Genomic DNA, 16,479 nt, shown 5'->3' with positions numbered 1-16,479 from the left:
AGATGGGGGCTGGTTTGCTGGAGAGTTTTGCTTTTTCATTATTTGTTCTATCCTCTGCTCTAGGTCTTTCCTTTGTGCCTGCACCTCAGAGAAAGTCATTCTGTGTACAATTGACCCTCATTAATAGGCTGCTGTTACGTGTTATTCAATATTTGTTAGAGAGGTGTTCTCTGTTGTTCTTATTCAGCCTCAATCTTAGGCAGGCTCTGTATCCCTCAGCCTAGTGGGTAAGGGCCCTCTTGGTAATGTTGCCCCTCTCCCACTTTTAGGAACCTATGTTAGTTTGGGTTTATAATATATTCCTGTCTCCACTCCCTCCCCTGTGATAGTCTTTTCCCATCTTCCACCTGTGGTGGGACTTCAGTTGTCCTCTGTGTGGTGGGACTTCAGTTGTCCTCTAAGGCCCCGGGGTTTTCAGTCCTTTCTGCAGCACTCTAAGACTTTTTTTTTTCATAGGAGAGATAGCATTGAAGATTTTGGGTTGTGCTTCATGCCTTTCCAGTAGTGGCTGCTCTTCCCCTCACCCAGGCCTGTGCTCCAAGAGAGGCTTTTTCAAATCTTATTCCTCTTATTTCCAGTCTTTCTCATGACTCCTTCAGAGATCTTTCCCCTAGAGATTCAGCCTCCAAGTGAATATGAATTCTTCTTGTGTCTATACTTCCATGGGTTCTGTACTTTCACACTACCCCAGATTTGGCCTTAATGATTCATTAAAAATTTTACCTAAATTCCTACCTGGCTGGCATCAGGTCTGGCATTTTTTCCAGGTAAGCAAGTACTCCAGTTCCATCTTCTTGAAGATGCAGGTCTTTCCTTAGATTCCAGGTTAATTGGTTTCCTTGTGAATTTAGCTCTCCAGTGGCTTCAGGAAAGTTACGGTGTTTCAGATTAACTTGCATTTTTTTTTTTTTTTTGTCATTGTTATATAAGAGTTGGAGCCATGCTCTTTCCAACTTCCTACATCCTAAGTGGGAGCCAGAGTTTTTTCCCACTTTTTTTTTCAACTTTTGTCATTAGTAGACTTGACTGTTCCGTAGACTTGATGGAAGGATGTGTGCCAGTAATGTAAGGGAAGGTGATCAAGGCTGCTGGATCACATTAGGAAGGGTGTTGCCCTGGTAGTTGATTGGAAAACTGCGCCCCCACAAAAAAAGATAAAAGCATAGTGAGGGAAGAAAGTAAAAGCTGAAGTCAGGAGGCCTGAATGTTGCCTCAAGAGTCAGGAGCATGGTGAGTGAAGACTTCAGCCAGCCAGTGAGGCCTGCAGTTCATGGCCTGGGGCATGCAGGAAATGTTGCTCTGAGAGAATGCAAAGTGAACCGGGGACAAATAGCAGAAACTAAAGCTGTGAACACTCAGTACCATGGAAGATCCCTTTTTATGAGGCACCTGTCACATCCTGCTTAAGCTAAGTAGGCATCTGCTCAGAGATGCTCTGGTAGTTGGGTCTTATGCTATATAAATTAATAGTGACTTTAAGTACCCTGCATCTTGGAGGATAAAATAGAAGACAGAATTTCTATCTACCTTGTTGTAGTGTCATAGATTGTTGTTTTAAAACAGAAGCATTAAAACTTCTATCAATATGTTTTCTTAGACATTTAAGAGATTCAGCTAGGATATTTTCTCAAGTAAGTAAGCACTAGGCAGTTACTAAAAGCCCAATTTCCTAATGAGATGAGAGTAATTTCAAATGCTGGTTAATACGCTGCCAAACAAACCTGGCTTTAAGGGGGCAATTCAACACTATCCATTAAATGATACTTAGAGCTCTATATAATTAAATCCAACATAGATGCTTGTTTAATCGCAAATTATTTTCCCTGGTATTATTTTGGATAATTTAGCCTGTTGTAATTAAGCCTGTGTTTGTACATCTAGTATAAATATTTTTAAAAAATTTTTGTAAACTTTGTTAAGAGTAGTGGTGATCCTGTAAGCATAAATGTATGTTTTACCTTATAAAATTAAATTATCTGCAACAAAGATTTATTACCAGCTGTCTACAGTGCTCATCAAGTAAATACCCAGTGGTCATTTTGGTGACACCTTGTTCCCACGTGATTTCTTGTTTTCTTGCCCATGATACTTTCTAAATTTTTTCTTCTAGGTAACCTCCTTCCTATTCACTCCTCCAGTGTTTTTCATCAGCCATTGAATATTCATCTCTCATTGCTAACCTTAATATTTCTCTGTATATCCTTCCTATCTCTGACATAGATACCTACCTGTTTAGTTTCCTTTTTAGCAGCTCAGATATTATATTCAAGTACTTCGTATCTTTCAGCAGCACTGTACCTGGTGACTGTGATAGATTTTGCTGGTTAGATGATAGTGTCTATATTCTGTCTAATGACAAGATAAAATTGAGGTCGTACTGGCATTAATCTTGTCTTCAAATGGAGAGATTAACTATCAAAAGGATCTCCACTCTCCTTTTTTGTCACTCATTAAAGTGTTGTTTATTTAATGGTAACCAGCCCCCATTCTAAATCGCTTTATTCTCTTATCTGTTAATACTGTATCTAATCGTGTTCTTTTTTGAGACTATACATAATTGTAGGATCCAGGACCAAAGGCTTCCATGATGCTCGTCTTTCAAGAACACCTCTGGCTCCATTTATTCTGATTCTTTCCAGTTTTTATAGAAACCTATTTTCCTTGAGTGAGAAAAATATTCTTCAACAAACAGGTACAGGCAGACATATACATCAAAATAGTATGTGTATGAACATATATACACACATGAATCTTTACTAAGTGCAGAAATACATACAAAGGCAGATTTTCATTCTGGATCTTGCACACACATTCTTAGCAATAGTGAAATAATAAAACATCTCAGTGCCTACAAAATGAAATTTTCAGTGGTAGGTTTTGGGGGAATGTTTTACTAGGAAAGGATAAGTATTATAGTTACAGAAGGAATAATGAGAGTAAAGGAGAAACAAGTTTTTAATATTTCTACAAGTTAAAATTTGAGATTAAAGAAAACCTGCAAAAATGTTTTATTAAAGACCAGATGCTAAGTACCTCGCTCTTCAAACTTTTTGAACCATGGTATGTGCTAGTTAATACAATATTGTGGTTTAGTCATTTAATTTGTCTTGTCTTGACTTCTCTAACATATATAAAATGAAGGGGGAAAGTAATATTTATGTAGGACTTTATTATTTTTAAAACTTTATGTTTTGTATTACCTTTGAAAGGACTTAGCAAAAGTTTGAAATGCTTGTGCAGGTTAGTGATCTTTTTTTCCTTCTTTTTTGTAGTTTTTTTTTAATTCTTGTTCCCTTTATGTTGATTATTAGATTTCAGATTTCTTTGGTAATATGAGGGTAGATTTGAAATTTAAATTGCTGCTTAGTAAAATGATAGCTACTTTGAAAGTAACCAGTAACCTTTTTCTTCATAAATTTAATGGTATGCATAAATATTAGAATGTTCATGGAGATGGCTATTTGAAAATAATTGATGAAAGTCAGAATTTGATCCACTCCACATTCTTAAATTGATAAAACATATGTTAAAGTGTCGTTTTCCTAAAGGTGAAATCATGACTCTAATGCAAATATAAAATGAGCTTAAGTCAAATACATTATTCAATTCATTGATAGATTAGGTTACCAGTAATTTGTAAGCTGTTGTTCAAAGAGCATTTGAGGAATTCAGGGTTTTTATAGGAAAAGATTGCCAACCAAATTAGATACGAACCTAATTATTGTTCTATACATCCGTAAGTTGTAAACTTTGAGGTTGTCTCTTATTCCACTGGACAGAAGTGTATCAGTCTCATTAGACAATTATTAGCCTTTATTCTTTTTTCTTTTTTTTTTTTTTTTTTGTGAGACAGAGTCTCGCTCTGTTGCCCAGGCTGTAGTGCAGTGGCACAATCTTGGCTTACTGCAACCTCCGCCTCCCAGGTTCAAACGATTCTCCTGCCTCAACCTCCCGAGTAGCTGAGATTACAGGCATGCGACACCATGCCCAGCTAATTTTTTTTTTTTTTTTTTTTAAGTAGAGACAGAGTTTCACCATGTTGGTCAGGCTGATCTTGAACTCCTGACCTTGTGATCCACCCACCTCGGCCTCCCAAAGTGCTAGGATTATAGGCGTGAGCCACCATATCCAGCCTATTTGCCTTTATTCTAAACAGAACCTACAAGTTAACTTCTACTCCTACAGAGCTTACTACCTACTGAGCAGTCTATAGAGTCAATCAAAGATACAAACCCACCACTGCATGAAACAACACCCAGTAATAATGTTTGCCTGTTTCCGAGATTTAGGTAGTTTATCTGATAGATGAATTTTATTTTTTATAGGAGGATATTTTGTAAAACTTGATTTTGGATATCAGTGACATACTGCATTGATCACTGCAAGATAATATATGCTGTTTCTTGAAGTTTGATATTTTACTATCAAACTATATATCAGTCTCTCTTTAAACTTTGTATTCCAAGCTGAGAGCAACATTATTTAGTATTTTCCTACATCATTTTCTAAATTGTTCAGAGGATTTATATCCTTAATGGAGGAATCATATTTGTAATACTATCTTTTAAAAATATAAGTTTTTTTTTTTACTTAAAATATATTAATTTGAAAACTTTCAGATATTAGTTGCCTAGTTTGGGAGATTTGTCAGTTGCTCAGATTTATCACTCAGCTGGAAATCATAATCAGTTTGGTGGCTTTCTCTATTAAACAATTTCAAATAAACCACTGGTGAATAATGAACCGTAAGAGTCACTGATAATTGATATGTAACAACTTAAGGAGAAGAATAGGGATGATAATCCTATAAATTTGCCTCAAGACAATTATTACTAAAGGTGTAAATTGTACTCATTTCATAAAATTGTTATGTAACATATCAAGATGTCCTTAGTACTCTAAAAATAATGGTAAAAAACATAGTATGCAGTGTGATGAAATTAAATTTGGTTCTTCATTTTTGGAGAAGAAAAGACTTTACACATTCAAAGAGTTATCTACCAGTCCAGGACTGCAAACTTTTTCTCTTATGTAGTTGCTTAAAAAGAAATATGAAAATTACAAAAATAAGCCAGCTAGATTTTTTAAAAGTATAAAAGTTAAAATGTCAAATATCAGGTCATGAAAATAGCTTTTCCTCTCTATTTTTGATGGCATAATGCTTTTTTTTTTTTTTTGAGACTGAATCTTCCTCTGTTGCCAGGCTGGAATGCAGTGGTGTGATCTTAGTTCACTGCAACCTCCGCCTTCCGGGTTCACGTGATTCTCCTGCCTTAGCCTCCCGAGTAGCTGGGACTATAGGTGTGTGCCACCACTCCCAGCTAACTTTTGTATTTTTAGTATAGACAGGGTTTCACCATGTTGGCCAGGATGGTCTCAATCTCTTGACCTCGTGATCCGCTCACCTCAGCCTCCCAACATAATACCATTTTGATTGTGATGTATATGTAATCTTAAAATTCAACATGAAAGGTAACTTTATAAATGATTTATGGTGAATCATTGTATTTTATATGACTGTTTCTAAATTAACTGAAGATCCTTAATATCATTTCTTAGGTGGGAAAAACACAAATTGGTCTTACATTTTTATCTTGGTATAATATATTATTTAAGGCCAGGAGCAATGGCTCATGTCTGTAATCCCCACTTTGGGCGGCTGAGATGTCAGGATTACTTGAGCCCAGGAATTTGGAACCAGCCTGGGCAACACAATGAGAACCCTTCTGTACAAATAACAACAACAACAACAATAATAATAACATTAAAAACAGCTAGGTATGGTGATGCACACCTGTATTCCTAGTTATTAGGAAGGCTGAGGAGGGAAGATCACTTGAACCAAAGAGTCAAGGTGCAGTGGCCCTCCAGCCTGGGTGCCAGAGAGAGACCCTGTCTCTAAAAAAAAAAAAATTGTTTAAGGTGTTATTATGAAGTTTGCTTTAATTTAGTATTTTGTAATACTAATGATTAAGTAAATCCTTTTAGAAAAATTAAAATGAGCTTATTATATATACTACTTCATTATGTTCTGTAAAATAAATGTAGAATGATATGGAGAGTGTATGAAATTTTCATAATCAGGAAATAGTGATTTAGAGAGTCACAATAGACTAGTCGAAAGAAATGCTGGATACTTCTGGAAAATTTACTCTTTTAAATATTTTTCTGAGAAATGAAAATGTTGAGTTTGTGGTTCCATCTTCTCCATGGGCAATGAATTTTTGATTTTTAAAGAAGGTTTGTCTTTAAGTTAGAATATGATGTTTCTATCAATTGGTCACTTAATTAAAACAGGTGACAATGTCAATAAATATTTGAAAGAAGGTTTTGCAGAAGATACTAAAGAATTAACCATATAATTTTTAAATTAATATAATCTATATATATTTGTGCCATTTTGTACTTTTCAGTCTTTGTACTCTAATTCACAGTGTTATTGCTTATTCATTAATCACTTCACTAAAGATTTTCAAAGCTTTTTTTATAGCTTTGGAAAATGTTTCTTTAGAATTTTCAGCAATTGTGTCATTGTTTCTTCATTTTCATATTTAGAATCATAGGATAAAATGAATTATACATAATACATGTGATCTCAATATGATTTTGAGGGGGAATCTTTTCTAATTTTTTCTTATTTTTAGTTGATGATTGCTCTCTGAGGCTGGACTTTAAAAAAATTTGATTATGGGCTGGCACAGTGGCTCACGCCTGTAATCCCAGAACTTGGGGAGGCTGAGGCAGGTGGATCACCTGAGGTCAGGAGTTCAAGACCAACCTGGCCAAAATGGTGAAACCTCATCTCTACTAAAAAATTACAAAAACTAGCCGGGCGTGATGGTGGGCACCTGTAATCCCAGCTGCTCGGGAGGCTGAGGAAGATAATTGCTTGAACCTGGGAGGCAGAGGTTGCAGTGAGCTGAGATCGTGCTATTGCACTCCAGCCTGGGTGACAAGAGCAAAACTCTTTTACCAAAAATAAAAAAATTGTTTTCATTATGTTTCTTTGTTTTTTTCTTCTTTGCCAGGTAATAGAACATTTCCCATAAGATAAAACTGATCCTTTGATTTGCATTGCTTTATATTTAAACTTTCATATAGGTTTGCTATCTGTAAAAGTTTAGTAGTCTCTTCAAGAGCTGTAACAGAAAGGAATATAGGAAACCCTACCAGTATTTTGTAATTTTAAAAGCGGTAATGAAACAATTTATAGAAAATCACCTAGTCTGGGATTCCTAATTTTGTTTTGTTGCATTACCCTGAAATGTGTCAGTTTTTTCTGTTTTCTTCACGTTGAGTTTTTGCTTTTAAAACATCTAGAAATCTCTACACAGTCTTCCTTTTTCAACATTCAGTTCTACTTCAGGCCTAAATCCCACGCTGCAAATGGTTTCTTGCTTTTGCTTGCGCGTTTGAATTTGCTCTTTTCAAGCAAATTCACAGTGGTGAAATCACACCCTTCTGTGATGTTTGCCGTTATTGGAGTGGAGTCGAATTGTCTGTTTATTCAAACTTGGTTTGTCCTCTGGGAAGCAGTTGTCTGTAATTTATATGTTGTATCCTGGTAAGTGGTGTAATTTTCCAAAGGCAGGTGGACAGTTTTTCACCTTTGTAAACAGTGTATTTTTGCAGTGCGTTGGAAGGAGAGATTCTCTTTCCTCTTACACATGCTGATCCTGACCCACTTTATAAAGGTGGTTGTTAGGTGAAAAGCATATGTATAGAATAAGATGTTTCCTACTATTGCACACTCTTAAATGTCTTTTCCCTTTATTCTTTTTCTAAAATAATGTTTCTAGTAAAATGGAAACATTTATTGCTCTTTAGCCAGCCTACTCTGCCCTTTCTCCTCACCTTCATCCTCTTAAACAAAAATGAGATTATTGCAGTGGAAACTGAGATGTTTCATCACAGTAGATAGTTCTGTAAGTTGTTAATTGGAAATTATTGTGATTGTGAGTCTGCTGATTGTTCAGACTGTTGCTTTTCCCCCACATACGTTTAACTTCGAGATACCTTTGGTGTTGATAAAATTCTGTATGTCTACATGGCAGGGCTACTGTTTTAACTTTTAATAGCCACCAGTGAATTTTATAAGAATATGGATTGTATAAAATGTTTTATAATAATGGAGAAAATGAGTTTTCTGTAGCTTTCCATAATTGTGTTCTTTCCTTATTTAAAACTATTTTGCATAGGTAAAAACAGAATAGCAGTAATCTTGGTCAATTTTTAAAAAAATTATTTCGATCAAAAGATAATATACTCTTAAATATATGTTATGTCATAAAAGGCGAATCTGTACTGTTGACATTTAAGTTCATTTTAGGAAAAAGCTTTTAAGAGAATTATTCAGATGGAAATAAACTTCTGTTATATGTAGCTGTTAACTGGAAAATTTCCCTATGGCTCATTAAACTCGAAACATGTTTATCAGTGGTTTTGGTGCATTTAGGAACTGTAAAAGTAGAAAGGAATACATATGGTAAGGCTAACCAGTGTGGGTAGAAAAGTGACAGGTGCTCTTCATTGGACAAGACAGGTAATATATTAGAGAGAATGGCCCAAATTAAATGTATCAGATATCAACTCATTAGAATTATGTCCTTTTAGAGCTTAAAGAAGCATCATCGATAATTTAATGAAGATGGCTTCTTCGAAAGATTGGGGAATAAGCTTGGAGTGGTGAATTCTTTTAGATTGTCTTCTACATAAGTTAGTGAATTTGTGGCAGAACTAGGGCACAAACCTGGAATGAATGGCTTCTAGTTTTGTATGTTTTCATTTGTAAAATAATGGTGTTTTTTCCTGGTAAAAGGGTTGGGAAATCATTTGGAGTATTCTAGTAAAGCCTTTGGCCCTCTATGCTGTTATGACAAAAGCAGCAACAACATTTAGGGTATTTTCAACAAAGGCTTTAGAACAAAGCAGAAAACTTTATTCTACGTTTTGTGCATTACACAACTGTCTCGGGAATATTGCAGAGAAATATTGCAAAGAAACAAATGAAAAGCTAATTTATTTGCCAGAAGCATATCTTATTCATCTTCACATTCCCAACACTAAAACACACGTCTTCTAATAAATATGTTTAACTCCACTAAGTAATGATTGTTAAGTGAATCAATAAAACATTATTAAAAATTAAGTTTAATATAAGGAACATCTGGCTGTAAGTATTTGGATTTATTTCTGGGTTCTGTATTGGTATGGTATAAAAATAGTCACATAGACCAATGGAACAGAATAGAGAACCCAGAAATAAGTCATCCTGTGATTTACTATCCTATGATTTTAAATATGAAATCATCCTATGATTCTGAATATGAAAACAAAGAAACAATGACACTGTTACTATGGCCTTGTAGTATGGTTTGAAATCAGGTTGTGTGATGCCTCCAGGTTTGTTCCTTTTGCTTAGTCTTGGTTTGGCTATATGGGCTCTTTTTTGGTTCCATATGAATTTTAGAATTGTGTTTTCTAATTCTGTGAAGAATGATGGTGGTATTTTGATGGGGGTTGTGTTGAATTTGTAGATTGCTTTTGGAAGTATGGGCATTTTCACAATATTGATTCTACTTATCCATGAGAATGGGATGTTTCCATTCGTTTGTGTCGTCTTATATATATATCATTATATTAATATATATTGTATATATATCTACATCTATCTATCTATCTATCTGTCTATCTGATGGAATACTACTCAGCCATATAAAGGGATAAATTAACAGCATTCACAGCGACCTGCATGAGATTGGAGACCATTATTCTAAGTGAAGTAACTCAGGAATGGAAAACCAAACATCATGTGTTCTCACAGATATGTGGGAGCTAACCTATGAGGACACAAAGGCATAAGAATGATGAAATAGACTTTGGGGACTTGGGGGAAAGGGTTGGAAGGGAGCAAGGGATAAAAGACTATAAATAGGGTGCAACGTATACTGCTTGGGTGATGGGTGCACCAAAATCTCACAAATCACCACTAAAGAATTTACTCATGTAACCAAACACTAACTGTATCCCAGTAACCTATGGAAAATTAAAAATAAATAAGGGACATGATAGTGGGATTTTTCAAAAAAGAGATTTTCATCAGTATTTAAATAGAATATTATGTTAAATAAGATGCAATTGAGGAGCAAAAAGACCATCCTTATATTTTGTTTTTTTTTTTGAGACAGAATCTCCTTCTGTTGCCCAGACTTGAGTGCAGTGGCACGATCATAGCTCGCTGCAGTCTTGAAATCCTGGGCTCAAGCAATCCTTTTACCTTGGCTGCCCAGATTGTTGGGATTACAAGCATGAGCCACCATGTCTGGCCTGCATTTTCAGGAGAGAGTGCTCTGGGATTTTATCTTTTCAGATGTGAATTCATGCTCAATTTAGCAAGTAATTTATTTCCTCATAGAATAAATATATATTACTTGGTTTCATTTTTAGTATATATAGTTATATATCTTGTTAATATATTGCTTGACATTTTTGGAGAAAGGAAAAGTTCTTTTCGGGGATCTGATTGTGTTTAATTTCCCTAGTGTGAAAGCATCTCTGTGGATCCCCAAAAAAAAGAGTTGTGGGCTGGGTGTGGTGGCTCACACCTGTAATCCTAGCACTTTAGGAGGCTGGGGCGGGTGGATCACTTGAGGTCAGGAATGTGAGACCAGCCTGGCCAACATGGTAAAACCCCGTCTCTACTAAAAGTACAAAAAAAATGAACCATGATGGCACGCACTTGTAGTCCCAGCTACTTGGGAGGTTGAGACAGGAGTATCGTTTGAACCTGGGAGGCGGAGCCTGCATTGAATTAGAAATCAGTAATACAGATTGCTGATATGATTGATTATTGCTTTCTAGCTTAATTTGATTGTGATCGTAATACGTATTCCTTTGAAATTTACTGAGGCTTTCTTATGCACTAACATACAGTCAAGTTTTAAAATATTTCATAACTTGCCTGAAAAGAATGTGTAATTCTCTTATTATTGGTTGTGGGATTCTGTATATGTTTATTAAATGCAGCTTTTTAATCTTTAGCTTCTCTTTGTCTTATACATTTTTTTTAAGAGACCAGATTGTTTGCCCTATAGAGTTTCCAGTAGTCTGCCTATTTCTGCAAGTATCCCTGTGGTATAATTTACATGTATTTTTATAAATTGATAGTTGGATTTAGACAGTGATTAGATTTAGAGTTGAGTTTCTTTTTCTAAGGCTCGTCACAGGTGGTGATGTGTTCCTTGATCATGAGATTTGTAACAGTTGTCTTTTTGTGATGTTAGTAGCCATTGACGTTCAGTGTCTAGATCTCTTACTTCGTTAAAAATTATAAAATGATGACCTAGTTCTATTATTCCTTCTTCATTTACTAGCTGTAATAGTTTTATAATGAGAAACTTATTATTTGTCTATCCAGTAATACAGTTTGTATATGAAAAGTGAAATAAATGCTTGTTTCTCTTTATTTGCTGGTTTCCTAATACACTTTATATATGAAAGGCAAAATAAATGCTTATTTATTTGCTGGTCTGTCTGCCTGCCTGCCTCCCTCCCTCCCTCCCTCCCTTCCTTCCTTCCTTCCTTCCTTCCTTCCTTCCTTCCTTCCTTCCCTTTCTTCTTTCCCTTCCCTTCCTTCCCTTCCTTTCCTTCCATTCTTTTCTTCGTGGAGTTCTCTGTCCCCCAGGCTGGAGTGCAGTGGTGCAATAATAGGTCCCTGCAGCCTAACTCCTGGAAACAAGTGATCCTTCTGCTTCAGCTTTCCAAGTAGCTGGGACTACAAGTACACTTTTTTGTTTTTTATTTTTGTAGAGATTGGATTTTCTTACATTGCCCAGGCTGGTCTTAAACTCCTGGTTTCAAGCAATCCTCTTGCCTCGGTCTCCCAAAGTGCTGAGATTACAGGCATGAGCCACCATGCCCAGTCTGGTTTTCATTATAGTGTGTTCCCTAGCTTAGTCCAGTGGTGATTATTTCTTTTGTATCAGTATGTACTCATTGATTTAAGCATATTTAATGTTTCAATTCATGGCATTTATCATTCTTATTGATGTGTAACTTGTCACATCTTTGGTCAGTAGAAGCCTTTTCACATCCTTTCGTCACAACCATAGTAGTCTTTGATAGCTTTTTTGATGTCTGGTAAGGTGTTCCAAGCTTACTCATCATGTGTATTTCTCCATTTCTCCAAGGAGCCCTGATTCCTTTTATTTTATTTTATTTAAAAAAATTGTTTTTGACTAATGCTATTTTAGTAAAACCTGATTCTTTTTGAGAAATGGTACTCAGAGATCACAGTCTGGATACTAGGAGTGTGCATTTTGACAAAATTGGTCATTATTTCTAAACCTTCCATTGGACACAACTAGAAAATACATATACATATAAATATGTGTGAGAGAGAGAGTGAGTATGTGTGTTCATTTAAAATGAAATACATTGTGGAGTTTAAACTGATAATTCTAATTTAAAATGAGCACCATAAGGATGCTTTTTCTCTCCCACATCTTCCTTCCTCCCTTGCCAAAAATCCCATTTTCTTAAGGTTGTTGGGGATGGCAGAATTATAATATCCCATCTCACTCATTGGCTTTGTTCCTCATCAGGTGATTGCAGAATGGCAGTACTAAAACTATCACTAACAGCACGATTACTGAAAACATAAAGAATCTAATGATTCACCTCATTGGTTGTAGGTATTCTGTTTTCTTATGTCAGTTTTGATAAGTTACACTTTTTAATAGGAATCTGTCTATTCTTCTAAGTTTATAGGTATTGGCACAAAATTATCCTGTATCCTTAATGTCTTTTAAACCATTGCTATCAATGAAATTGTATTCTCCTTTACGTTGTTACCATTATTTATTTGTACTTTGTTTTTCTTGCTTCATCCTATCAGAAGTTTGTTGATTTTATTAGTCTTTTCAAGAAGTAAATTTTGGCTTTTTTGAGCCCCTGTAAGCTCTTAATTTATATTTACTTCTGATTTTTCACCTCCTTTCTTCTGTTTTCTTTGGACTTACTCTGTCTTTTTCCTCTCCTCACTTCTTAGATCATTCACTAGGCTGTGTTTCCTCATATAAATGTTTAAGACTATTAATTTCCATTTAATGTATTGTTATCAATAGCAATTTGTTGTACACTCAAATTTGATAGAGTTCATAGTTCTATGAATTTTTCATGCAGTGTTTTTGGTATCTTCCTGAGGATGAAATTTCCCCTCTTTTGGCAAAGCAGTCTTGGTGATTTCTTATTTATTGTTTATAACTTCATATACAGTATGGATGTACCTTGTTTTACATATTGTGTCTGTTTCTGAATGTTTCATTTGTCTGTTTCTGAGTTCTTCCACAAGTCCTCAAGTTGTTTTTTAAATTTTTTAGAAGTCAGTTTTATGAGGTATAATTTATGTAAAGTAAAATTCATGCCTTAGCATATAGTTTCATGAGATTTGACAAGCTCATATAGTCACATAATTTTTGCCATAATCAAGATACAGAAGAGTTCCAAAACTTTCGCACATGCACTCTGTAGTAGCCCCTTTCACCTTTCTCTCTGTGGTGCCTGCCTTCTCTTCAACTTCAAACTAGTTACAGGTTTCCCTGTAACCTCAGCTTTCTTAGGAGTTCCAAAAAAAGTTATAATTTTGCTGATCGTCTGGCTTTTGTTATTGTGAGAGTGGGAATGATGCTCTTTCCAGCCAGACACATTATTTTTCTTATCAAGTCATTTTTGGTAAATTCACATTTCCATATATCATTTAGTATTAACACTACTGTTTGAATATCTTTCTTCCATAAATGCATTTTCTTTTATATTCATGTGTATCTTCACTGAAGTTTTATTTAGTTCTGCAATGGTCTCTTAGGTACTTACTTAATTTGTATTTGAAATCTTTTTAAGTTTAGAGTTAAAAGATTAGCATTTTAAAATGTACTTTTCAAGTTTGTAAATACTCTGATCTCCTAATTTTTACTAAAAATTAAATATTGGCATATATTATCATGGGTTATACTCTACAACTGGAGGACTTGTTTTGTTCATATGTAATCAAAGGAACATTAGAAAAACTTTAAAATGGGTAACTTTTTGATTGCCGGATTTACTCTTCATAGAGCTTATCATTTTAGTGTCCGTAGCTAATTTTAAGGTGATGTGAAAATTTTTTATTACTTCATTGCATTAAGGAATTGATTTTTGTTACAAAGAAACATTAATAAAATATTTTTGAAAATATTTCATCTGAACTGCTTGTACCTGTTGTTTTTTAAAATGTGGTATTAGAAAAAGTTTTTGGTGAATTTTTTATCAGGTATCTATAACTTATTGAATTGGTTTTAAATATTGTATTAAGTAAATGATAATGTGTCATTATGTTGGAAATAGCACTGCATATTTTAACCTAATTTTACCTCCTGGTTACTTTCATGGACTTTAATAGGGGGTTACTAAATGTTTCTTTTCTTTTAACCTTTTTGTAGGTTATTTTAGTGTCTGCCAATAAATTGACTCGTTATATAGAACCATGCCAATTAACAGAAGATTTTGGTGGGAGTCTCACCTATGATCACATGGACTGGTTAAATAAGAGGCTGGTTGGTATATTACAATGAGATAAAATGTTATTGCGTAGAAATAAGAAATATTTTGACAACTTTATAATTTTATTCTATTAAAATATAGATTATTTTTCTTTTTACAAAAATGGAGAATTATGTGCATACCACATTATAACATAATAGACAAATACTGTGCAGTTAGACTTACTTGATTAGAATTCTGATTCTAGTTGCTAGGTGTATGGCCTTCAACAATGTATTTAATCTTGCCTTGGCTTGATTTCCACATCTGTAATATCGTGATGATAAGAGTACCTACCTTTGTGTGATTATGGGTAAAATGAAGTGAATATACATATAAAGCATTTAGAATAGCACCAGATACGATATAGTAGCACTACATAAGTATTAGCTATTACTGTTCTGTCATTGATAGCATTAGTAAAAGTTGTAAATTTTTAAAGTAGAATAACAGTAGCATAATTTCTCTTTTTTTTTATTTTTTATTTTTATTTTTGAGACAGAGTCTTGCTCTGTTGCCCAGGCTGGAGTGCCGTGGCGCAATCTTGGCTCACTGCCACCTCTGCCTCCGGGATTCAAGCAGTTCTCCTGCCTCGGCCTCCTGAGTAGCTGGGATTACAGGCACGCGCCACCATGCCCAGCTAATATTTGTATTTTTAGTAGAGACGGGGTTTCACCATGTTGTTCAGGCTGATCTCAAACTCTTGACCTCGTGATCTATCTGCCTTGGCCTCCCAAAGTGCTGGGATTACAGGCGTGAGCCAGTGCTCCCAGCGAACAGCAGGATAATTTCTTGAGGTGATCTAGTTGCTTTACCATTTTCAGAGAATATTTAAACATTAATTTGAATTATCAACTTGAAGAGCAGTTTGACATATTAAGCATTTTCATTTGTGAAAATGTATCTTCGGCAATCTAGACTTCTGAAATCTGCTACTCTGTGTAATTTGATGGTTTTTTAAAATTGAACTACTGAAAGAAAAAACGTCAGATTAACTCATTTTAGATTAAATGATAATTTTTTTGGAGAATAGTGAACTTTTGGTTATCTCTGAATGGTTAACTAATTCTGTATCCACCCAGTTTATTTGTTTAGAGACAGGGTCTTGCCCCAGGCTGAAATGCAATGGCATGATCACCACACACTGCAGCCTTTAACTCCTGGTCTCAAGCAGTGCTTCCAACTCAGCCTCTCAAGTAGTTGGTACTGCAAGTGCATGCCACCATACCTGACTTAATTTATTTTTCGTAGAGATGGAGTCTCCTTGTTGCCCAGGCTGGTCATGAACTCCTGGGCTCAAGCAACCCCTCTACCTCAGCCTCCCAAAATGCTGGGATTACAGGCATGAGCTGCTGTACCCAGCCTATTTCTACCATATTTTAAAAGTGCCGTCAGTCAAGTGATTGTCCACTTTATTACGTACGTTTAAACAGACTTGCGCAAATTCCTTTTCAGAAATATTTGAAGAAATCATTAAAATTATAACTAATTTTAAATGCTATATGCATGTATGTAACAACTATTATATGAAACCAACATGTGTTGGTGATAGAATAACATAAAGAAATGTTCTGTAACTGTTATTAGAGACTTAGCATGTTCTAAATTACATGTATGTAATTAGACCTGTTATCGGTGCAAATGTTTCTCAAAGAAACACTTATCTGAATGGAGAATGAAGATAATTCATTGATGTATTTAAATTTTAAAAATTATTTATCCATGAAACTATTCATTGCTTTAGGAAACAGTTTTGTCTTCTCTTGTGTACATTGTTGTGCTCTGGTGGTAGAATTGCACTGACTACCAGGGAAGGAAAACAAATCCTAGCTGGCCAATTCTGTTGCTCTTAACAGATGATCCTTATTACATATTAATTTTTAAGACTGTTCTTAGTATGTT

At 34.9% G+C, this 16,479-nt stretch overlaps 1 protein-coding gene across 2 annotated transcripts in view; it reads left to right on the top strand.

The window, feature by feature from the left end:
* The window catches only part of SESTD1 (SEC14 and spectrin domain containing 1), a 150,147-nt gene that overhangs the window by 91,203 nt on the left and 42,465 nt on the right, over positions 1 to 16,479 (top strand). For both annotated transcript variants that reach the window (XM_007965522.3, XM_073019849.1), the window contains exon 6: positions 14,478 to 14,591. In XM_007965522.3, the coding sequence (XP_007963713.1) occupies positions 14,478 to 14,591 (114 nt within the window). The remainder of the gene's footprint in view (positions 1 to 14,477; positions 14,592 to 16,479) is intronic.

Source organism: Chlorocebus sabaeus, chromosome 10 (genome assembly GCF_047675955.1).
Source record: "Chlorocebus sabaeus isolate Y175 chromosome 10, mChlSab1.0.hap1, whole genome shotgun sequence".
Taxonomy (NCBI): domain Eukaryota; kingdom Metazoa; phylum Chordata; class Mammalia; order Primates; family Cercopithecidae; genus Chlorocebus; species Chlorocebus sabaeus.
Note: the sequence above shows the minus strand (reverse complement) of the source record. Positions and strands in the feature narration are given on the sequence as shown.